Genomic DNA, 24177 nt, shown 5'->3' with positions numbered 1-24177 from the left:
GTTCATTTGGGGTCACTTCCGGTTTGATTTGGGGTCACTTCCGGTTTACCAGAGGTCACTTCCGGTCTATTTGGGGTCACTTCCGGTTTATTTGGGTCACTTCCGGTTTAATTAAGTCACTTCCGGTTCGTCTGAGGTCACTTCCGGTTTATTAGGGGTCATTTCCGGTCTAAAAAGGTCACTTCCGGTACATTTGGGGTCACTTCCGGTTTGATTTGGGGTCACTTCCGGTTTACCTGAGGTCACTTCCGGTCTATTTGGGGTCACTTTCGGTTTGATTTGGGCCACTTCCGGTTCATTCTGGGTTCATTGGTGGCACTTCAGGGTCATCCAAGATGGCCGCCACACTGGAATTGGGGGTCAAGGGTTGAATTGTGTAAGCATAGTGGAAGTGGGGGTGAATGGGAGTGAATGTGGGAAGAATAAGGTGAATTAAGTGAATAAATTTGGAATGGGTTGAATCTGTTGAAAAATGTAGAAATGAGAAGGGAAAAAGGAATTGGGTGTGAATTTCAAAATAAAAGATGTGAAGTTTTTGGTAAGTGGGAAGTTGTGGAATAGGTAGAAAAATGATGAACAGTTGAAAGTTGAAAGTTATCTGGGGTCATTTCCGGTCTAAAAAGGTAACTTCCGGTACATTTGGGGTCACTTCCGGTTTGATTTGGGGTCACTTCCGGTTTACCTGAGGTCACTTCCGGTCTATTTGGGGTCACTTTCGGTTTGATCCGGGGCACTTCCGGTTCATTTTGGGTTCATTGGGGGCACTTGAGGTTCAATCCAAGATGGCCGCCACACTGGAATTGGGGGTCAAGGGTTGAATGTGTAAGCGTAGTGGAAGTGGGGGTGAATGGGAGTGAATGTGGGAAGCATAAGGTGAATGCATTTGGAATGGGTTGAATCGGTCGAAAAATGTAGAAATTAGAGTAGAAAAACTAAATTTTAGAGAATTTTGGTTGAATTTCAAATTTGAGAATTTGGAATTTTTGGTAAGTGGGAAGTTGTGGAATAGGTAGGCAAAAGATGAACAGTTGAAAGTTGGAACGGGTTGAATCGGTTGAAAAATGTAGAAATTAGAGTGGAATAACGGAATTTGAGAGAATTTTGGTTGAATTTCAAATTTGAAAATTTGGAATTTTTGGTAAGTGGGAAGTTGTGGAATAGGTAGGCAAAAGATGAACAGTTGAAAGTTGGAATGGGTTGAATCGGTTGAAAAATGTAGAAGTTAGAGGGGAAAAACGAAATTTTGTGAAATGTCGAATGTGCCATTAAGAATGGATGGGGAAAAATTTGTCGGAATTTTGGGAATTTTGCGGAATCGGAAAATTTTCGGAATGAGAAAAATACAAGCCACCCTTTCCTGAATATTTGGAATACGTGAAAAGTGGAATGGAGTGAATCGGATGAATTATGTGAAAGATGAAACGGGACAAAAAAGTGAGGAGAATAAAATATAATAATAACTAGAATTTTGCAATTTCTGGAGAAATTGCGTGTGAAGGCGAAATGTATGAAGAACTTCTTCGGGGAATGCTGCCGAACGATGTTGAAACGTGTTGAATTACTTGAGAAATGTAGAATATTTGGAGAATTTGTGGCGAATTTCAAAATAAAAGATGTGAAGTTTTTGGTAAGTGGGAAGTTGTGGAATAGGTAGGCAAAAGATGAACAGTTGAAAGTTGGAATGGGTTGAATCGGTTGAAAAATGTAGAAATTAGAGTAGAAAAACGAAATTTTGGAGAATTTGGTTGAATTTCGAATTTCGAATTTTTGGTAAGTGGGAAGTTGTGGAATAGGTAGGCAAAAGATTTACAGTTGAAAGTTGGAACGGGTTGAATCAGTTCAAAAATGTAGAAGTTAGAGCAAATGTTGAATCCCCATAGAGAATAAATGGGAAAATAAAAAAAAGCAATTGCGCCAAAATCTTTCTAAATTTGGAACAAAACAAAAAAAACGGCCTCGGGAGGTTCACTTTTGGGGTAAAAATGTTGAAACGGGTTAAATCAGACAAAAAACGAAAAAGTTAGCGCAAATGTAGCTATTTGGGCCACTCAGTGTTGAAATAAGGTCACTTCCGGTTGATTCGGGTCACTTCCGGTCTAGTTTGGGTCACTTCCGGTTTATTTGGGTCACTTCCGGTTTAAAACTGGTCACTTCCGGTTTAGCTGAGGTCACTTCCGGTTCATTTGGGGTCATTTCCGGTCTAAAAAGGTCACTTCCGGTTCATTTGGGGTCACTTCCGGTTTGATTTGGGGTCACTTCCGGGTTACCAGAGGTCACTTCCGGTCTATTTGGGGTCACTTCCGGTCTATTTGGGGTCACTTCCGGTTTATTTGGGTCACTTCCGGTGTAATTTGGGTCACTTCCGGTTCGTCTGAGGTCACTTCCGGTTTATTTGGGGTCATTTCCGGTCTAAAAAGGTCACTTCCGGTTCATTTGGGGTCACTTCCGGTTTGATTTGGGGTCACTTCCGGTTTACCAGAGGTCACTTCCGGTCTATTTAGGGTCACTTCCGGTCTATTTGGGGTCACTTCCGGATTATTTGGGTCACTTCCGGTTTAATTTGGGTCACTTCCGGTTCGTCTGAGGTCACTTCCGGTTTATTAGGGGTCATTTCCGGTCTAAAAAGGTCACTTCCGGTACATTTGGGGTCACTTCCGGTTTGATTTGGGGTCACTTCCGGTTTACCTGAGGTCACTTCCGGTCTATTTGGGGTCACTTCCGGTTTGATTTGGGGCACTTCCGGTTCATTCTGGGTTCATTGGTGGCACTTCAGGGTCATCCAAGATGGCCGCCACACTGGAATTGGGGGTCAAGGGTTGAATTGTGTAAGCATAGTGGAAGTGGGGGTGAATGGGAGTGAATGTGGGAAGAATAAGGTGAATTAAGTGAATAAATTTGGAATGGGTTGAATCGGTTGAAAAATGTAGAAATGAGAAGGGAAAAAGGAATTGGGTGTGAATTTCAAAATAAAAGATGTGAAGTTTTTGGTAAGTGGGAAGTTGTGGAATAGGTAGAAAAATGATGAACAGTTGAAAGTTGGAATGGGTTGAATCGGTTGAAAAATGTAGAAATGAGAAGGGAAAAAGGAATTGGGTGGGAATTTCAAAATAAAAGATGTGACGTTTTTGGGACGTGGGAAGTTGTGGAATAGGTAGAAAAATGATGAACAGTTGAAAGTTGGAATGGGTTGAATCGGTTGAAAAATGTAGAAATGAGAAGAATCGGTTGAAAAATGTAGAAATGAGAAGGGAAAAAGGAATTGGGTGTGAATTTCAAAATAAAAGATGTGAAGTTTTTGGTAAGTGGGAAGTTGTGGAATAGGTAGAAAAATGATGAACAGTTGAAAGTTGGAATGGGTTGAATCGGTTGAAAAATGTAGAAATGAGAAGGGAAAAAGGAATTGGGTGGGAATTTCAAAATAAAAGATGTGAAGTTTTTGGGACGTGGGAAGTTGTGGAATAGGTAGAAAAATGATGAACAGTTGAAAGTTGGAATGGGTTGAATCGGTTGAAAAATGTAGAAATGAGAAGGAGAAAAGGAAATATTGGAGAATTGGGTGTGAATTTCAAAATAAAAGATGTGAAGTTTTTGGTAAGTGGGAAGTTGTGGAATAGGTAGAAAAATGATGAACAGTTGAAAGTTGGAATGGGTTGAATCGGTTGAAAAATGTAGAAATGAGAAGGGAAAAGGAATTGGGTGTGAATTTCAAAATAAAAGATGTGAAGCTTTTGGTAAGTGGGAAGTTGTGGAATCAGTAGAAAAATAATGAACAGTTGAAAGTTGGAATGGGTTGAATCGGTTGAAAAATGTAGAAATTAGAGTAGAAAAACGAAATTTTAGAGAATTTTGGTTGAATTTCAAAATAAAAGATGTGAAGTTTTTGGTAAGTGGGACGTTGTGGAATAGGTAGGCAAAAGATGAACAGTTGAAAGTTGGAACGAGTTGAATCGGTTGAAAAATGTAGAAGTTAGAGGTGAAAAACGAAATTTTGTGAAAATTTGTCGGAATTTTTAACGTGAAAACGTGAAATTTTCGAATTTGGGAATTTTGGGAATGTCGAGAATCCTTCCGAATGTGATTAGAATGTGCTGAATGATGTGAATTTCAAATTGGAACGACGTAAATGTGAAATGTCGAATGTGCCATTAAGAATGAATGGGGAAAAATTTGTCGGAATTTTGGGAATTTTGCGGAATCGGAAAATTTTCGGAACGAGAAAAATATAAGCGCTCGTCGCGTGAATATTTGGAATACGTGAAAAGTGGAATGGAGTGAATCGGATGAATTATGTGGAAGATGAAACGTGTCAAAAAAGTGTGGAGAATAAAAGAGAATAATAATAATAATAATAATAACTAGAATTTTGCAATTTCTGGAGAAATTGCGTGTGAAGGCGAAATGTATGAATAACTTTTTCGGGGAATGCTGCCGAACGATGTTGAAACGTGTTGAATTACTTGAGAAATGTAGAATATTTGGAGAATTTGTGGTGAATTTCAAAATTGAAAGTTTGGAATATTTGGTAAGTGGGAAGTTGTGGAATAGGTAGGCAAAAGATGAACAGCTGAAAGTTGGAATGGGTTGAAAAATGTAGAAATTAGAGTAAAAAACGAAATTTGGGAGAATTTGGTTGAATTTCAAATTTCGAATTTTTGGTAAGTGGGAAATTGTGGAATAGGTAGGCAAAAGATGTACAGTTGAAAGTTGGAACGGGTTGAATCAGTTAAAAAATGTAGAAGTTAGAGCAAATGTTGAATCCCCATAGAGAATGAATGGGAAAATAAGAAAAAGCAATTGCGCCAAAATCTTTCTAAATTTGGAACAAAACAAAAAAAACGGCCTCAGGAGGTTCACTTTTGGGGTAAAAATGTTGAAACGGGTTAAATCGGACAATAAATGAAGACATTAGCGCAAATGTAGCTATTTGGGGCACTTAGTGTTGAAATAAGGTCACTTCCGGCTTGATTCGGGTCATTTCCGGTCTAATTTGGGTCACTTCCGGTTTATTTGGGTCACTTCCGGTTTAAAACAGGCCACTTCCGGTTTAGCTGAGGTCACTTCCGGTTTATTTGGGGTCACTTCCGGTCTAAAAAGGTCACTTCCGGTTCATTTGTGGTCACTTCCGGTTTGATTTGGGGTCACTTCCGGTTTACCAGAGGTCACTTCCGGTCTATTTGGGGTCACTTCCGGTCTATTTGGGGTCACTTCCGGTTTATTTGGGTCACTTCCGGTTTAATTTGGGTCACTTCCGGTTCGTCTGAGGTCACTTCCGGTTTATTAGGGGTCATTTCCGGTCTAAAAAGGTCACTTCCGGTACATTTGGGGTCACTTCCGGTTTGATTTGGGGTCACTTCCGGTTTACCTGAGGTCACTTCCGGTCTATTTGGGGTCACTTTCGGTTTGATTTTGGGCACTTCCGGTTCATTCTGGGTTCATTGGTGGCACTTCAGGGTCATCCAAGATGGCCGCCACACTGGAATTGGGGGTCAAGGGTTGAATTGTGTAAGCATAGTGGAAGTGGGGGTGAATGGGAGTGAATGTGGGAAGAATAAGGTGAATTAAGTGAATAAATTTGGAATGGGTTGAATCGGTTGAAAAATGTAGAAATGAGAAGGGAAAAAGGAATTGGGTGTGAATTTCAAAATAAAAGATGTGAAGTTTTTGGTAAGTGGGAAGTTGTGGAATAGGTAGAAAAATGATGAACAGTTGAAAGTTGGAATGGGTTGAATCGGTTGAAAAATGTAGAAATGAGAAGGGAAAAAGGAATTGGGTGGGAATTTCAAAATAAAAGATGTGAAGTTTTTGGGACGTGGGAAGTTGTGGAATAGGTAGAAAAATGATGAACAGTTGAAAGTTGGAATGGGTTGAATCGGTTGAAAAATGTAGAAATGAGAAGGAGAAAAGGAAATATTGGAGAATTGGGTGTGAATTTCAAAATAAAAGATGTGAAGTTTTTGGTAAGTGGGAAGTTGTGGAATAGGTAGAAAAATGATGAACAATTGAAAGTTGGAATGGGTTGAATCGGTTGAAAAATGTAGAAATGAGAAGGGAAAAGGAATTGGGTGTGAATTTCAAAATAAAAGATGTGAAGCTTTTGGTAAGTGGGAAGTTGTGGAATCAGTAGAAAAATAATGAACAGTTGAAAGTTGGAATGGGTTGAATCGGTTGAAAAATGTAGAAATTAGAGTAGAAAAACGAAATTTTAGAGAATTTTGGTTGAATTTCAAAATAAAAGAGGTGAAGTTTTTGGTAAGTGGGACGTTGTGGAATAGGTAGGCAAAAGATGAACAGTTGAAAGTTGGAACGAGTTGAATCGGTTGAAAAATGTAGAAGTTAGAGGTGAAAAACGAAATTTCGTGAAAATTTGTCGGAATTTTTAACGTGAAAACGTGAAATTTTCGAATTTGGGAATTTTGGGAATGTCGAGAATCCTTCCGAATGTGATTAGAATGTGCTGAATGATGTGAATTTCAAATTGGAACGACGTAAATGTGAAATGTCGAATGTGCCATTAAGAATGAATGGGGAAAAATTTGTCGGAATTTTGGGAATTTTGCGGAATCGGAAAATTTTCGGAACGAGAAAAATACAAGCGCTCGTCGCGTGAATATTTGGAATACGTGAAAAGTGGAATGGAGTGAATCGGATGAATTATGTGGAAGATGAAACGTGTCAAAAAAGTGTGGAGAAACGTAGAGAATAATAATAATAACTAGAATTTTGCAATTTCTGGAGAAATTGCGTGTGAAGGCGAAATGTATGAATAACTTTTTCGGGGAATGCTGCCGAACGATGTTGAAACGTGTTGAATTACTTGAGAAATGTAGAATATTTGGAGAATTTGTGGCGAATTTCAAAATAAAAGATGTGAAGTTTTTGGTAAGTGGGAAGTTGTGGAATAGGTTGAAAAATGATGAACAGTTGAAAGTTGGAATGGGTTGAATCGGTTGAAAAATGTAGAAATGAGAAGGGAAAAAGGAATTGGGTGTGAATTTCAAAATAAAAGATGTGAAGGTTTTGGGAAGTTGTGGAATAGGTCGAAAAATGATGAACAGTTGAAAGTTGGAATGGGTTGAATCGGTTGAAAAATGTAGAAATGAGAAGGGAAAAGGGAATTGGGTGTGAATTTCAAAATAAAAGATGTGAAGTTTTTGGTAAGTGGGAAGTTGTGGAATAGGTAGAAAAATGATGAACAGTTGAAAGTTGGAATGGGTTGAATCGGTTGAAAAATGTAGAAAGGAGAAGGGAAAAGGGAATTGAGTGTGAATTTCAAAATAAAAGATGTGAAGTTTTTGGTAAGTGGGAAGTTGTGGAATAGGTAGAAAAATGATGAACAGTTGAAAGTTGGAATGGGTTGAATCGGTTGAAAAATGTAGAAATGAGAAGGGAAAAGGGAATTGGGTGTGAATTTCAAAATAAAAGATGTGAAGTATTTGGGAAGTTGTGGAATAGGTAGAAAAATGATGAACAGTTGAAAGTTGGAATGGGTTGAATCGGTTGAAAAATGTAGAAATTAGAGTACAAAAACGGAATTTGAGAGAATTTTGGTTGAATTTCAAAATAAAAGATGTGAAGTTTTTGGTAAGTGGGAAGTTGTGGAATAGGTAGAAAAATGATGAACAGTTGAAAGTTGGAATGGGTTGAATCGGTTGAAAAATGTAGAAATGAGAAGGGAAAAGGAAATTGGGTGTGAATTTCAAAATAAAAGATGTGAAGTTTTTGGTAAGTGGGAAGTTGTGGAATAGGTAGAAAAATGATGAACAGTTGAAAGTTGGAATGGGTTGAATCGGTTGAAAAATGTAGAAATGAGAAGGGAAAAGGAATTGGGTGTGAATTTCAAAATAAAAGACGTGAAGCTTTTGGTAAGTGGGAAGTTGTGGAATCGGTAGAAAAATAATGAACAGTTGAAAGTTGGAATGGGTTGAATCGGTTGAAAAATGTAGAAATGAGAAGGGGAAAGGAAATTGGGTGTGAATTTCAAAATAAAAGATGTGAAGTTTTTGGTAAGTGGGAAGTTGTGGAATAGGTAGAAAAATGATGAACAGTTGAAAGTTGGAATGGGTTGAATCGGTTGAAAAATGTAGAAATGAGAAGGGAAAAGGAATTGGGTGTGAATTTCAAAATAAAAGACGTGAAGCTTTTGGTAAGTGGGAAGTTGTGGAATCGGTAGAAAAATAGTGAACAGTTGAAAGTTGGAATGGGTTGAATCGGTTGAAAAATGTAGAAATGAGAAGGGAAAAGGAAATTGGGTGTGAATTTCAAAATAAAAGATGTGAAGTTTTTGGTAAGTGGGAAGTTGTGGAATAGGTAGAAAAATGATGAACAGTTGAAAGTTGGAATGGGTTGAATCGGTTGAAAAATGTAGAAATGAGAAGGGAAAAGGAATTGGGTGTGAATTTCAAAATAAAAGATGTGAAGCTTTTGGTAAGTGGGAAGTTGTGGAATCAGTAGAAAAATAATGAACAGTTGAAAGTTGGAATGGGTTGAATCGGTTGAAAAATGTAGAAATTAGAGTAGAAAAACGAAATTTTAGAGAATTTTGGTTGAATTTCAAAATAAAAGATGTGAAGTTTTTGGTAAGTGGGACGTTGTGGAATAGGTAGGCAAAAGATGAACAGTTGAAAGTTGGAACGAGTTGAATCGGTTGAAAAATGTAGAAGTTAGAGGTGAAAAACGAAATTTTGTGAAAATTTGTCGGAATTTTTAACGTGACAACGTGAAATTTTCGAATTTGGGAATTTTGGGAATGTCGAGAATCCTTCCGAATGTGATTAGAATGTGCTGAATGATGTGAATTTCAAATTGGAACGACGTAAATGTGAAATGTCGAATGTGCCATTAAGAATGAATGGGGAAAAATTTGTCGGAATTTTGGGAATTTTGCGGAATCGGAAAATTTTCGGAACGAGAAAAATATAAGCGCTCGTCGCGTGAATATTTGGAATACGTGAAAAGTGGAATGGAGTGAATCGGATGAATTATGTGGAAGATGAAACGTGTCAAAAAAGTGTGGAGAATAAAAGAGAATAATAACTAGAATTTTGCAATTTCTGGAGAAATTGCGTGTGAAGGCGAAATGTATGAATAACTTTTTCGGGGAATGCTGCCGAACGATGTTGAAACGTGTTGAATTACTTGAGAAATGTAGAATATTTGGAGAATTTGTGGTGAATTTCAAAATTGAAAGTTTGGAATATTTGGTAAGTGGGAAGTTGTGGAATAGGTAGGCAAAAGATGAACAGTTGAAAGTTGGAATGGGTTGAATCGGTAGAAAAATTTAGAAGTTAGAGTAGAAAAACGAAATTTTGGAGAATTTGGTTGAATTTTAAATTTGGAATTGTTGGTAAGTGGGAAGTTGTGGAATAGGTAGGCAAAAGATGAACAGTTGAAAGTTGGAACGGGTTGAATCAGTTAAAAAATGTAGAAGTTAGAGCAAATGTTGAATCCCCATAGAGAATGAATGGGAAAATAAAAAAAAGCAATTGCGCCAAAATCTTTCTAGATTTGGAACAAAACCAAAAAAAACGGCCTCAGGAGGTTCACTTTTGGGGTAAAAATGTTGAAACGGGTTATATCGGACAAAAAACGAAGACGTAAGCGCAAATGTAGCTATTTGGGGCACTTAGTGTTGAAATAAGGTCACTTCCGGCTTGATTCGGGTCATTTCCGGTCTAATTTGGGTCACTTCCGGTTTATTTGGGTCACTTCCGGTTTAAAACAGGTCACTTCCGGTTTAGCTGAGGTCACTTCCGGTTTATTTGGGGTCATTTCCGGTCTAAAAAGGTCACTTCCGGTTCATTTTGGGTCACTTCCGGTTTGATTTGGGGTCACTTCCGGTTTACCAGAGGTCACTTCCGGTCTATTTGGGGTCACTTCCGGTTTATTTGGGTCACTTCCGGTTTAATTTGGGTCACTTCCGGTTCGTCTGAGGTCACTTCCGGTTTATAAGGGGTCATTTCCGGTCTAAAAAGGTCACTTCCGGTACATTTGGGGTCACTTCCGGTTTGATTTGGGGTCACTTCCGGTTTACCTGAGGTCACTTCCGGTCTATTTGGGGTCACTTCCGGTTTAATTTGGGTCACTTCCGGTTCGTCTGAGGTCACTTCCGGTTTATTAGGGGTCATTTCCGGTCTAAAAAGGTCACTTCCGGTACATTTGGGGTCACTTCCGGTTTGATTTGGGGTCACTTCCGGTTTACCTGAGGTCACTTCCGGTCTATTTGGGGTCACTTTCGGTTTGATTTGGGCCACTTCCGGTTCATTCTGGGTTCATTGGTGGCACTTCAGGGTCATCCAAGATGGCCGCCACACTGGAATTGGGGGTCAAGGGTTGAATTGTGTAAGCATAGTGGAAGTGGGGGTGAATGGGAGTGAATGTGGGAAGAATAAGGTGAATTAAGTGAATAAATTTGGAATGGGTTGAATCTGTTGAAAAATGTAGAAATGAGAAGGGAAAAAGGAATTGGGTGTGAATTTCAAAATAAAAGATGTGAAGTTTTTGGTAAGTGGGAAGTTGTGGAATAGGTAGAAAAATGATGAACAGTTGAAAGTTGGAATGGGTTGAATCGGTTGAAAAATGTAGAAATGAGAAGGAGAAACGGAAATATTGGAGAATTGGGTGTGAATTTCAAAATAAAAGATGTGAAGTTTTTGGTAAGTGGGAAGTTGTGGAATAGGTAGAAAAATGATGAACAGTTGAAAGTTGGAATGGGTTGAATCGGTTGAAAAATGTAGAAATGAGAAGGGAAAAGGAATTGGGTGTGAATTTCAAAATAAAAGATGTGAAGCTTTTGGTAAGTGGGAAGTTGTGGAATCAGTAGAAAAATAATGAACAGTTGAAAGTTGGAATGGGTTGAATCGGTTGAAAAATGTAGAAATTAGAGTAGAAAAACGAAATTTTAGAGAATTTTGGTTGAATTTCAAAATAAAAGATGTGAAGTTTTTGGTAAGTGGGACGTTGTGGAATAGGTAGGCAAAAGATGAACAGTTGAAAGTTGGAACGAGTTGAATCGGTTGAAAAATGTAGAAGTTAGAGGTGAAAAACGAAATTTTGTGAAAATTTGTCGGAATTTTTAACGTGAAAACGTGAAATTTTCGAATTTGGGAATTTTGGGAATGTCGAGAATCCTTCCGAATGTGATTAGAATGTGCTGAATGATGTGAATTTCAAATTGGAACGACGTAAATGTGAAATGTCGAATGTGCCATTAAGAATGAATGGGGAAAAATTTGTCGGAATTTTGGGAATTTTGCGGAATCGGAAAATTTTCGGAACGAGCAAAATACAAGCGCTCGTCGCGTGAATATTTGGAATACGTGAAAAGTGGAATGGAGTGAATCGGATGAATTATGTGGAAGATGAAACGTGTCAAAAAAGTGTGGAGAAACGTAGAGAATAATAATAATAATAATAGAGAATGGTGTAGAATAACATATGTGTGAAGGCCTTCGCCTTCACACAATAATAACTAGAATTTTGCAATTTCTGGAGAAATTGCGTGTGAAGGCGAAATGTATGAATAACTTCTTCGGGGAATGCTGCCGAACGATGTTGAAACGTGTTGAATTACTTGAGAAATGTAGAATATTTGGAGAATTTGTGGCGAATTTCAAAATAAAAGATGTGAAGTTTTTGGTAAGTGGGAAGTTGTGGAATAGGTCGAAAAATGATGAACAGTTGAAAGTTGGAATGGGTTGAATCGGTTGAAAAATGTAGAAATGAGAAGGGAAAAAGGAATTGGGTGTGAATTTCAAAATAAAAGATGTGAAGGTTTTGGGAAGTTGTGGAATAGGTCGAAAAATGATGAACAGTTGAAAGTTGGAATGGGTTGAATCGGTTGAAAAATGTAGAAATGAGAAGGGAAAAGGGAATTGGGTGTGAATTTCAAAATAAAAGATGTGAAGTTTTTGAGGAGTGGGAAGTTGTGGAATAGGTAGAAAAATGATGAACAGTTGGAATGGGTTGAATCGGTTGAAAAATGTAGAAATGAGAAGGGAAAAGGGAATTGGGTGTGAATTTCAAAATAAAAGATGTGAAGTTTTTGGTAAGTGGGAAGTTGTGGAATAGGTAGAAAAATGATGAACAGTTGAAAGTTGGAATGGGTTGAATCGGTTGAAAAATGTAGAAATGAGAAGGGAAAAGGGAATTGAGTGTGAATTTCAAAATAAAAGATGTGAAGTTTTTGGTAAGTGGGAAGTTGTGGAATAGGTAGACAAATGATGAACTGTTGAAAGTTGGAATGGGTTGAATCGGTTGAAAAATGTAGAAATGAGAAGGGAAAAGGGAATTGGGTGTGAATTTCAAAATAAAAGATGTGAAGTTTTTGGTAAGTGGGAAGTTGTGGAATAGGTAGAAAAATGATGAACAGTTGAAAGTTGGAATGGGTTGAATCGGTTGAAAAATGTAGAAATGAGAAGGGAAAAAGGAATTGGGTGTGAATTTCAAAATAAAAGATGTGAAGGTTTTGGGAAGTTGTGGAATAGGTCGAAAAATGATGAACAGTTGAAAGTTGGAATGGGTTGAATCGGTTGAAAAATGTAGAAATGAGAAGGGAAAAGGGAATTGGGTGTGAATTTCAAAATAAAAGATGTGAAGTTTTTGGTAAGTGGGAAGTTGTGGAATAGGTAGAAAAATGATGAACAGTTGAAAGTTGGAATGGGTTGAATCGGTTGAAAAATGTAGAAATGAGAAGGGAAAAGGGAATTGGGTGTGAATTTCAAAATAAAAGATGTGAAGTTTTTGGTAAGTGGGAAGTTGTGGAATAGGTAGAAAAATGATGAACAGTTGAAAGTTGGAATGGGTTGAATCGGTTGAAAAATGTAGAAAGGAGAAGGGAAAAGGGAATTGAGTGTGAATTTCAAAATAAAAGATGTGAAGTTTTTGGGAAGTTGTGGAATAGGTAGAAAAATGATGAACAGTAGAAAGTTGGAATGGGTTGAATCGGTTGAAAAATGTAGAAATGAGAAGGGAAAAGGGAATTGGGTGTGAATTTCAAAATAAAAGATGTGAAGTTTTTGGTAAGTGGGAAGTTGTGGAATAGGTAGAAAAATGATGAACAGTTGAAAGTTGGAATGGGTTGAATCGGTTGAAAAATGTAGAAATGAGAAGGGAAAAAGGAATTGGGTGTGAATTTCAAAATAAAAGATGTGAAGTATTTGGGAAGTTGTGGAATAGGTAGAAAAATGATGAACAGTTCAAAGTTGGAATGGGTTGAATCGGTTGAAAAATGTAGAAATTAGAGTACAAAAACGGAATTTGAGAGAATTTTGGTTGAATTTCAAAATAAAAGATGTGAAGTTTTTGGTAAGTGGGAAGTTGTGGAATAGGTAGAAAAATGATGAACAGTTGAAAGTTGGAATGGGTTGAATCGGTTGAAAAATGTAGAAATTAGAGTAGAAAAACGGAATTTAAGAGAATTTTAGTTGAATTTCAAAATAAAAGATGTGAAGTTTTTGGTAAGTGGAACGTTGTGGAATAGGTAGGCAAAAGATGAACAGTTGAAAGTTGGAACGAGTTGAATCGGTTGAAAAATGTAGAAGTTAGAGGTGAAAAACGAAATTTTGTGAAAATTTGTCGGAATTTATAACGTGAAAACGTGAAATTTTCGAATTTGGGAATTTTGGGAATATCGAGAATCCTTCCGAATGTGATTAGAATGTGCTGAATGATGTGAATTTCAAATTGGAACGACGTAAATGTGAAATGTCGAATGTGCCATTAAGAATGAATGGGGAAAAATTTGTCGGAATTTGGGGAATTTTGCGGAATCGGAAAATATTCGGAATGAGAAAAATGGAAGCCACCCTTTCCTGAATATTTGGAATACGTGAAAAGTGGAATGGAGTGAATCGGATGAATTATGTGGACGATGAAACGGGACAAAAAAGTGAGGAGAATAAAATATAATAATAATAATAAAGTGAAAAAAGTAGAATAACATATGTGTGAAGGCCTTCGCCTTCACACAATAATAATAATAATAGAGAATGGTGTAGAATAACATATGTGTGAAGGCCTTCGCCTTCACACAATAAAGTGAATGGAGTAGAATAACATAAGTGTGAAGGCCTTCGCCTTCACACAACTAGAATTGCAATTTCGGAAGAAATTGCGTGTGAAGGCGAAGGCAGATGTTAAGTTACAAACGTTAAGCGTTAAAAATGATGAGCGGGAAGAATACAAAGGGAAAATAGATAATTGTGAAATAAATGGGAAAATGTTACAAATACATGTTACAAAAAGGTACAAATGATAAGCGTTAAAAATGAAACGTTACAAATGTTACAAAAAAGGTACAAATGATAAGCGTTGAAAATGATAAGGGGGAAGAATAAAGAGTAAAATAATTTATGACTCCCAATGTGGGAATCGAACCCACTACAGGAAACTGGCTCGGGTTGACATTTCAATTGTGTTTCCGACTGAGCTAATGAGGATCCTTCCTTCTTGCTGGTTGAATTTGGTTAATGTAATGAATGTGTTTGTTGAATGCGAATGCGTAATCAAAGTGGTGGAAATTGCTTAATGTAATGAATGTTGAATGCGAATGACAAAAGTTACAAATGATAACCGTTGAAAATGATAACCGGGAAGGATAAAGAGTAAAATAAATAATGACGCCCAATGTGGGAATCGAACTGACGCGGGTTTTGATACCACTCGGGAATGATGCTCGTGTACTGGAATCACTTGTGTTTCCCACGAGCTAATTGAGTCCCTTACTATGTCGTGGTTGCAATTGGTTAATGTAATGAATGTGTTTGTTGAATGCGAATACGTAATCAAAGTGGTGGAAATTGCTTAATGTAATGAATGTTGAATGCGAATGTTAGTTACAAATGATAAGCGTTGAAAATGATAAGCGGGAAGAATAAAGAGTAAAATAATTAATGACGCCCAATGTGGGAATCGAACCCACTACAGGAAACTGGCTCGGGTTGACATTGCCATTAAGAATGAATGGGGAAATAAAAGGCACAAATTTGCTAATTACTTAAAAACGGTAAATGTTATGAACGCGAAAAATACTGGCAAGCGTGCCATGAATTTTTGGAACGTGTGAAAGGTTGAACGAGGTGAATCGGTTGAAGCATGTGGGAGTAGTTAGATGTCAAAAAAATGGGAGGAATAAGTTGTTTAATAATAAAGTACAATATCAATGTGTGAAGGCCTTCGCCTTCACACAATAAAGGACAGGAATAACAATAGTGTGAAGGTCTTCACCTTCACACTAATAATAATAATAGAGAATGGTGTAGAATAACATATGTGTGAAGGCCTTCGCCTTCACACAATAATAGAGAATGGTGTAGAATAACATATGTGTGAAGGCCTTCGCCTTCACACAATAATAATAAAGTAAATGGAGTAGAATAACATATGTGTGAAGGCCTTCGCCTTCACACAATAATAATAAAGTGAATGGAGTAGAATAACATATGTGTGAAGGCCTTCGCCTTCACACAATAAAGTGAATGGAGTAGAATAACATATGTGTGAAGGCCTTCGCCTTCACACAATAATAATAAAGTAGAATAACAATGTGTGAAGGCCTTCGCCTTCACACAACTAGAATTGCAATTTCGGAAGAAATTGCGTGTGAAGGCGAAGGCAGATGTTGATTTACAAACGTTAAGCGTTAAAAATGATGAGCGGGAAGAATAGAAAGGGAAAATAAATTATTGTGAAATAAATGGGAAAATGTTACAAATACATGTTACAAAAAGGTACAAATGATAAGCGTTGAAAATGATAAGGGGAAGGATAAAGAGTAAAATAAATAATGACGCCCAATGTGGGAATCGAACTGACGTGGGTTTTGATACCACTCGGGAAAGATGCTCGTGTGCTGGAATCACTTGTGTTTCCCACGAGCTAATTGTGTCCCTGTCTACATACTGGTTGAATTTGGTTAATGTAATGAATGTGTTTGTTGAATGCGAATACGTAATCAAAGTGGTGGAAATTGCTTAATGTAATGAATGTTGAATGCGAATGTTAGTTACAAATGATAAGCGTTGAAAATGATAAGCGGGAAGAATAAAGAGTAAAATAATTAATGACGCCCAATGTGGGAATCGAACCCACTACAGGAAACTGGCTCGGGTTGACATTGCCATTAAGAATGAATGGGGAAATAAAAGGCACAAATTTGCTAATTACTTAAAAACGTTAAATGTTATGAACGCGAAAAATACTGGCAAGCGTGCCATGAATTTTTGGAACGTGTGAAAGTTTGAACGAGGTGAATCGGTTGAAGCATGTGGGAGTAGTTAGATGTTAAAAAAGTGGGAGGAATAAGTTGTTTAATAAAAATAATAACTAGAATTGCAATTTCGGAAGAAATTGCGTGTGAAGGCGAAGGCAGATGTTAATTTACAAACGTTAAGCGTTAAAAATGATGAGCGGGAAGAATAGAAAGGGAAAATAAATTATTGTGAAATAAATGGGAAAATGTTACAAATACATGTTACAAAAAGGTACAAATGATAAGCGTTAAAAATGAAATGTTATAAATGTTACAAAAAAGGTACAAATGATAAGCGTTGAAAATGATAAGGGGAAGGATAAAGAGTAAAATAAATAATGACGCCCAATGTGGGAATCGAACTGACGCGGGTTTTGATACCACTCGGGAAAGATGCTCGTGTACTGGAATCACTTGTGTTTCCCACGAGCTAATTGTGTCCCTGTCTACATACTGGTTGAATTTGGTTAACGTAATGAATGTGTTTGTTGAATGCGAATACGTAATCAAAGTGGTGGAAATTGCTTAATGTAATGAATGTTGAATGCGAATGTTAGTTACAAATGATAAGCGTTGAAAATGATAAGCGGGAAGAATAAAGAGTAAAATAATTAATGACGCCCAATGTGGGAATCGAACCCACTACAGGAAACTGGCTCGGGTTGACATTGCCATTAAGAATGAATGGGGAAATAAAAGGCACAAATTTGCTAATTACTTAAAAACGGTAAATGTTATGAACGCGAAAAATACTGGCAAGCGTGCCATGAATTTTTGGAACGTGTGAAAGGTTGAACGAGGTGAATCGGTTGAAGCATGTGGGAGTAGTTAGATGTCAAAAAAGTGGGAGGAATAAGTTGTTTAATAATAAAGTACAATATCAATGTGTGAAGGCCTTCGCCTTCACACAACTAGAATTGCAATTTCGGAAGAAATTGCGTGTGAAGGCGAAGGCAGATGTTAATTTAGAAACGTTAAGCGTTAAAAATGATAAGCGGGAAGAATAAAGAGTAAAATAATTAATGACGCCCAATGTGGGAATCGAACCCACTACAGGAAACTGGCTCGGGTTGACATTGCCATTAAGAATGAATGGGGAAATAAAAGGCACAAATTTGCTAATTACTTAAAAACGGTAAATGTTATGAACGAGAAAAAAAGTGGCAAGCTTGCCATGAATTTTTGGAACGTGTGAAAGTTTGAACGAGGTGAATCGGTTGAAGCATGTGGGAGTAGTTAGATGTCAAAAAAGTGGGAGGAATAAGTTGTTTAATAAAAAAAATAATAATAAAGTAGAACTAGAATTGCAATTTCGGAAGAAATTGCGTGTGAAGGCGAAGGCAGATGTTAAGTTACAAACGTTAAGCGTTAAAAATGATGAGCGGGAAGAATACAAAGGGAAAATAGATAATTGTGAAATAAATGGGAAAATGTTACAAATACATGTTACAAAAAGGTACAAATGATAAGCGTTAAAAATGAAACGTTACAAATGTTACAAAAAAGGTACAAATGATAAGCGTTGAAAATGATAAGGGGGAAGAATAAAGAGTAAAATAATTTATGACTCCCAATGTGGGAATCGAACCCACTACAGGAAACTGGCTCGGGTTGACATTTCCATTGTGTTTCCGACTGAGCTAATGAGGATCCTTCCTTCTTGCTGGTTGAATTTGGTTAATGTAATGAATGTGTTTGTTGAATGCGAATGCGTAATCAAAGTGGTGGAAATTGCTTAATGTAATGAATGTTGGATGCGAATGACAAAAGTTACAAATGATAACCGTTGAAAATGATAACCGGGAAGGATAAAGAGTAAAATCAATAATGACGCCCAATGTGGGAATCGAACTGACGCGGGTTTTGATACCACTCGGGAATGATGCTCGTGTACTGGAATCACTTGTGTTTCCCACGAGCTAATTGAGTCCCTTGCTATGTCGTGGTTGCAATTGGTTAATGTAATGAATGTGTTTGTTGAATGCGAATACGTAATCAAAGTGGTGGAACTTGCTTAATGTAATGAATGTTGAATGCGAATGTTAGTTACAAATGATAAGCGTTGAAAATGATAAGCGGGAAGAATAAAGAGTAAAATAATTAATGACGCCCAATGTGGGAATCGAACCCACTACAGGAAACTGGCTCGGGTTGACATTGCCATTAAGAATGAATGGGGAAATAAAAGGCACAAATTTGCTAATTACTTAAAAACGGTAAATGTTATGAACGCGAAAAATACTGGCAAGCGTGCCATGAATTTTTGGAACGTGTGAAAGGTTGAACGAGGTGAATCGGTTGAAGCATGTGGGAGTAGTTAGATGTCAAAAAAGTGGGAGGAATAAGTTGTTTAATAATAAAGTACAATATCAATGTGTGAAGGCCTTCGCCTTCACACAATAACAATGTGTGAAGGCCTTCGCCTTCACACAATAATAATAAAGTAGAATAACAATGTGTGAAGGCCTTCGCCTTCACACAACTAGAATTGCAATTTCGGAAGAAATTGCGTGTGAAGGCGAAGGCAGATGTTAATTTACAAACGTTAAGCGTTAAAAATGATGAGCGGGAAGAATAGAAATGGAAAATAAATTATTGTGAAATGAATGGTAAAATGTTACAAATACATGTTAAAAAAAGGTACAAATGATAAGGGTTAAAAATGAAATGTTACAAATGTTACAAAAAAGGTACAAATGATAAGGGGGAAGAATAAAGAGTAAAATAATTTATGACGCCCAAAGTGGGAATCGAACCCACTACAGGAAACTGGTGCAGATTGACATTGCCATTGTGTTTCCAACTGAGCTAATCAGGGTCCTACCTAAGTCATTGTTGAAATTGGTTAATGTAATGAATGTGTTTGTTGAATGCGAATGCGTAATCAAAGTGGTGGAAATTGCTTAATGTAATGAATGTTGAATGCGAATGACAAAAGTTACAAATGATAACCGTTGAAAATGATAACCGGGAAGGATAAAGAGTAAAATAAATAATGACGCCCAATGTGGGAGTCGAACTGACGCGGGTTTTGATACCACTCGGGAAAGATGCTCGTGTACTGGAATCACTTGTGTTTCCCACGAGCTAATTGAGTCCCTTACTATTTTGTGGTTGAAATTGGTTAATGTAATGAATGTGTTTGTTGAATGCGAATACGTAATCAAAGTGGTGGAAATTGCTTAATGTAATGAATGTTGAATGCGAATGTTAGTTACAAATGATAAGCGTTGAAAATGATAAGCGGGAAGAATAAAGAGTAAAATAATTAATGACGCCCAATGTGGGAATCGAACCCACTACAGGAAACTGGCTCGGGTTGACATTGCCATTAAGAATGAATGGGGAAACAAAAGGCACAAATTTGCTAATTACTTAAAAACGGTAAATGTTATGAACGAGAAAAAAAGTGGCAAGCTTGCCATGAATTTTTGGAACGTGTGAAAGGTTGAACGAGGTGAATCGGTTGAAGCATTCACACAATAAAGTAGAATATCAATGTGTGAAGGCCTTCGCCTTCACACAATAATAATAATAAAGTAGAACTAGAATTGCAATTTCGGAAGAAATTGCGTGTGAAGGCGAAGGCAGATGTTAATTTACAAATGTTATAAAAGGGAAATAAATTATTGTGAAATAAATGGGAAAATGTTACAAATACATGTTACAAAACGGTACAAATGATAAGCGTTAAAAATGAAATGTTACAAATGTTACAAAAAAGGTACAAATGATAAGCGTTGAAAATGATAAGGGGAAGAATAAGGAGTAAAATAATATATGACGCCAACGTGGGAATCGAACCCACTACAGGAAACTGGCGCGGGTTGACATTGCCATTGTGTTTCCGACTGAGCTAATCAGGTTCCTTCCTTAGCAGTGGTTGAAATTGGTTAATGTAATGAATGTGTTTGTTGAATGCGAATGCACAGCTTAAGAAAACTCAAATATCTCAAAATATTAGAATATCATGAAAAGGTATACTAGTAGGGTATTCAACTAATCACTTGAATTGTCTAACTTGAAACACCTGCAAGCCGCATGCGGCTCCCAAGCCGTGGGTTGGCCACCCCTGCTGTAGGCCATAATCAGCAATATTAAAATTATAAAAGGCTTGCAATATTTCAGTTGATTTGTAATGAATGCAGAATGTATGACATTTTTGTTTTTTAATTGCATTACAGAAAATAAAGAACTTTATCACAATATTCTACTTTTCTGAGACAGTCCTGCATGCTGGAGTGACACGCACAACAATTCGTCCAGTGGGTGGCAGCACATTGGCAAAGCGTGAACATCTAGTATCTGCCTTTCATACAACGGAATCCATCCTGGCTTCCCGCTTTGGGTCAGATGAAACGGGTTCACACAAACGAGGTGCGTTTATGAATACGACCAAACAAAACTGTCAGCATTTATTTATTCTGACTTTATGGACTGGTGCCATGGTTGGAACTATGGGCCTTGGCTCCAAGAGTGTTAAGCCCGTACTCTTGAGTTCACTTTGCTGAGTCATTGTATAGGCAGTGGAATTTTACACCTAACTATTGTTTTCATGGGCTCTCTATCTGGCGCTGTGAATATGACAAAAATGGCAGACGTACCTCCTTGGCGGCCACCAGTTTGGCCTTGAGGTCCCTGAGGGCGGCCTGGTTTTGGTAGTCCCTGTCACTCAGCTCCCCACAGGAGGTCTCCAGCTGCACCAGGCGGCTTTGCATCTGCTGGCTGTCGCGCTGGTGAGCGCGCTCCAGATCCTGACAGTGCTTTTGCGTCTGCTGCTGCTGGCGCTCCTGCAACTGTGACATATCATCATCACTCGGCGCCACAGGGTTGGCCGGAGGGGGTTGGGGAGTCGGGCTTACGTCGGCCGCCTTCTCCTGCTCACGGCGCAACTCGTCAGCGTGGCGGCTGCAAAGAGAGTTCTTCTCAAGAGTCCATTCCAGACGCATGCGCTCCATCTCCGACAGCGTCTGGCGAGATACGTGACGCCGAACCTAATTCAATCTCATTTTAAAAGGTTTAGTTTTAGATCAGGGGTCTCAAACTCAGTTTACCCAGGGGCCGCTGGACGTAGATTCTGGGTGAGGCTGGGCCGCAGCAGGTGTTTCACAAGAAAAGCTTTTACAAAAACATTCCAGTGTTATCAAATGTCTTTGTTTATTCATCCTTTTTTGTCTTAGAAAATTTAAATAAATTAACAACTCATAAGAAAAAAATAAATCAGTAAGAAATAAAATGATAATAATAATTCAGCAGATATAGAAGACTGAATAAACCAAATATAGTTGCTGACTAGAGAAATGTAATTATTATTCAGATTCAAATGTCTGTATTAACAGCTCTTTAACCTGTAACTTTCTGAACATGAATGGAACATTGAACATAAACTGTTATGAACATGGCTTCTTCTGCCTACTTCTTACTGCTAGAGACCTGGCAGCGCTTCCTCTTGCATAGCCGAGCCACATTTGGCTTAAGGGAGGTATTTCTCATACTCCTCAGCATGTCTAGTTGTGTAGTGACGTCTCAAGTTGTATTCTTTGTGCACTGCAACTTTCTCTGTGCAAATAAGACACGTCGGGATGCCCCTGTGCTCAACAAAGAAATATTGCACTTCCCACTTCTCCTGAAATTGTCTGTGCTCATCACCAACCTTTCTCTTCACTGCAGGCTTTGAACAAGACATGTTTGGGGCTTTTGTAATATTATTTAGTTCTACTTGATGTCACTGTCGCGTTTCAGTTTCGGTGTTTTTCGGCGCTTCCGCATCCGGTCACATTGTCGCGCGTTCGCAATCATGGACATAATAAAAGGGTAGACCCCGCTGGGGGTGCTGCGCGGCGAGAAATGCGGCCGCCATCTTGGTCAGATGACCAATCGCTAATTCTGTTGTCACGAGCCTGAGCTACGGGAGCCCACAGGTGTTAAAAATATAAAAACCCCAGATGCATGTGAGAAAAAATGCGCGGGCCGCATTAACACAAAGATTTTATTTCAGGCAGGGGGCCGCAAAACATTGTCCTGAGGGCCGCAATTGGCCCGCGGGCCGCGAGTTTGAGACCCCTGTTTTAGATGGACCGATTATCGGAACTCTGCACCTGATTATCAGCATTTCACTAAAATGATAATCGGTCCGTTGTTACGGAGTACTGGTGCGAGGCCGAAATTGCACATTTGGACAATTTCAAGTTTGCGTATCGAAATAATGAATCACAGAACAAAGCAGCTGTCAATTCATTTGATAAAAAATGCCTTGTCAATTAATTATTGTAGCTGCAGCTTGTTCTGTTTTTAGATTTAGCAACAAAAAATGGCAACAAGAAACAGAACCTGCTCGGCGTCGTTGAGCCGCCTCGTCAGATCATCTTCTGTCTTTTTCAATTTTAGCTCCAGTGCTTCCTTCTCAGCCTGAAACGCAATAAGACGACGTCGACAGTTGTCAAGAGCCATTTTGGTCATCCCCATTGAAAGAATAAGACGGAAAATAAGTTAGAACGTAAAGCAGTAGTCTTTGATTAAGTTAACTCCTGAAATAATTTGGTAATCAAAGAATTGTTCATGTACTTATTTTAAATCATAAACTAGAATTTGCAATTCCTGAAGAAATTGCGTGTGAAGGTGAAGAAGTTGAATAAATATTGAAGGAATGCTGCAGAATGATGTTGAAACAAGTTGAATCGGTTGAAAAATGTAGAAATGAGAAGGGAAAAAGGAAATATAGGTGAAGTTTTTGGTAAGTGGGAAGTTGTGGAATAGGTAGGCAAAAGATGAACAGTTGAAAGTTGGAATGGGTTGAATCGGCTGAAAAATGTAGAAATTAAAATAGAAAAATGAATTTTTAAAAAAAAAAAACCACCAGGGCAACAACAGAGGGGTCACAAGTTGAAGGGGGGCTCAGAGGAATAGGCTGCTTTTTATTTTAAGCACTTTTAATGAATGTTGTCTTTTTTTTCAGTCTCCAGATCTTGTGGAGTCACAGGTACCAGTTGCCATCATGACTGTTGTCCCAGAAGGTGAACCACTCGATCTGTTGGACCCTCACCCTGCAACTGTGACACACTGCATTATACTTGAAGGTACCGTGGCAATGGATACTGCTGGCGGTCTCTCTGATGCGTTTTGCCTCACATTTGGGATTATGTACACTGAAAAAAGTAATAGTCATGCTTTCTGGAATTTTCTCAGTGATACTTACTTGTCTCTCATAAAACAGCTGCCTTTACTTGAGGGAAGTATGTAAAGAAGCATTTCATAGCAAGAAAAACTCTTACTGATATAATGTACTTAAAGTAAACTCGATATGCTTCAGTGATAGTTTTGACATGCGCAGTCGTGCCACTTTTTGACATGCGCAGTCGTGCCACCTTTTGACATGCGCAGTCGTGCCACCTTTTGACATGCGCAGTCGTGCCACCTTTTGACATGCGCACTCCTTTCCCAAGAGCACATGTCTGCATGGTCAAAGAAGGCATCGTTAATCGCGATTAGCAGTTTTGTTCCCAAGTAAGTCTTGGTATATCTTCTGAGTTTGCATGTGAATCAAAGTGTTTGAAAGGACACAAATTGTGTAGTAAAGTCTTGAATGCACCTTTTGTAGTCACATAACAATGATTAATACGTCGTCCGTTTTAAGCTATATGTATTGCTAATGCTAATCGTCTTTCTTTTTTACAGAAATAGCTTGCTTATTGAATTGAATATGATTAAACAAGTTATATATTCACTAATTCGGTCGATTTGGAGTGCGTCCTCGTCGCCGCTTGCATGTTTTTATGAACAAAAAAACGTTAGCTGTTGAAATTAACGGTGATTTTTAACCGCGGTCTACCCAGTCTCCCTGCATGCGTGGTCGGAAAATGGGCCGGGGCAGCGGGCTTAGGACTGCTGACTTGATTCTGCAAACTCAATTTAACAATTTAGCTATTTATCAT

General features: G+C 38.1%; 1 protein-coding gene across 1 annotated transcript; it reads right to left on the bottom strand.

Moving 5' to 3' along the window:
• Positions 1 to 20469: 20469 nt before the first annotated feature.
• On the bottom strand, positions 20470 to 22725 carry LOC133167130 (spindle assembly abnormal protein 6 homolog). Its single transcript, XM_061297695.1, has 3 exons — positions 22577 to 22725; positions 21109 to 21216; positions 20470 to 21042 (listed from the first exon to the last, which is right to left on the bottom strand). Exons 1-3 carry the CDS (start codon positions 22709 to 22711, stop codon positions 20800 to 20802), a joined length of 486 nt encoding a protein of 161 aa, XP_061153679.1. The 5' UTR covers positions 22712 to 22725; the 3' UTR covers positions 20470 to 20799.
• Between the last annotated feature and the right edge of the window lie 1452 nt (positions 22726 to 24177).

Source organism: Syngnathus typhle, linkage group LG14, assembly GCF_033458585.1.
Source record: "Syngnathus typhle isolate RoL2023-S1 ecotype Sweden linkage group LG14, RoL_Styp_1.0, whole genome shotgun sequence".
NCBI lineage: Eukaryota > Metazoa > Chordata > Actinopteri > Syngnathiformes > Syngnathidae > Syngnathus > Syngnathus typhle.
The sequence above is the reverse complement of the archived record's forward strand: the minus strand, read 5'-3'. Positions and strand labels throughout refer to the sequence as shown.

Excerpts from the sequence above, each read along its gene's own strand:
- LOC133167130 (XM_061297695.1), bottom strand. The coding sequence starts at position 22,711 with ATGGGGATGACCAAAATGGCTCTTGACAACTGTCGACGTCGTCTTATT. Across the intron at positions 21,217-22,576 it reads GGCTCAACGACGCCGAGCAG|ACGCTGTCGGAGATGGAGCG; the intron begins GTTCTGTTTCTT and ends GTATCTCGCCAG. Across the intron at positions 21,043-21,108 it reads AGCAGGAGAAGGCGGCCGAC|TTGCAGGAGCGCCAGCAGCA; the intron begins GTAAGCCCGACT and ends GATATGTCACAG.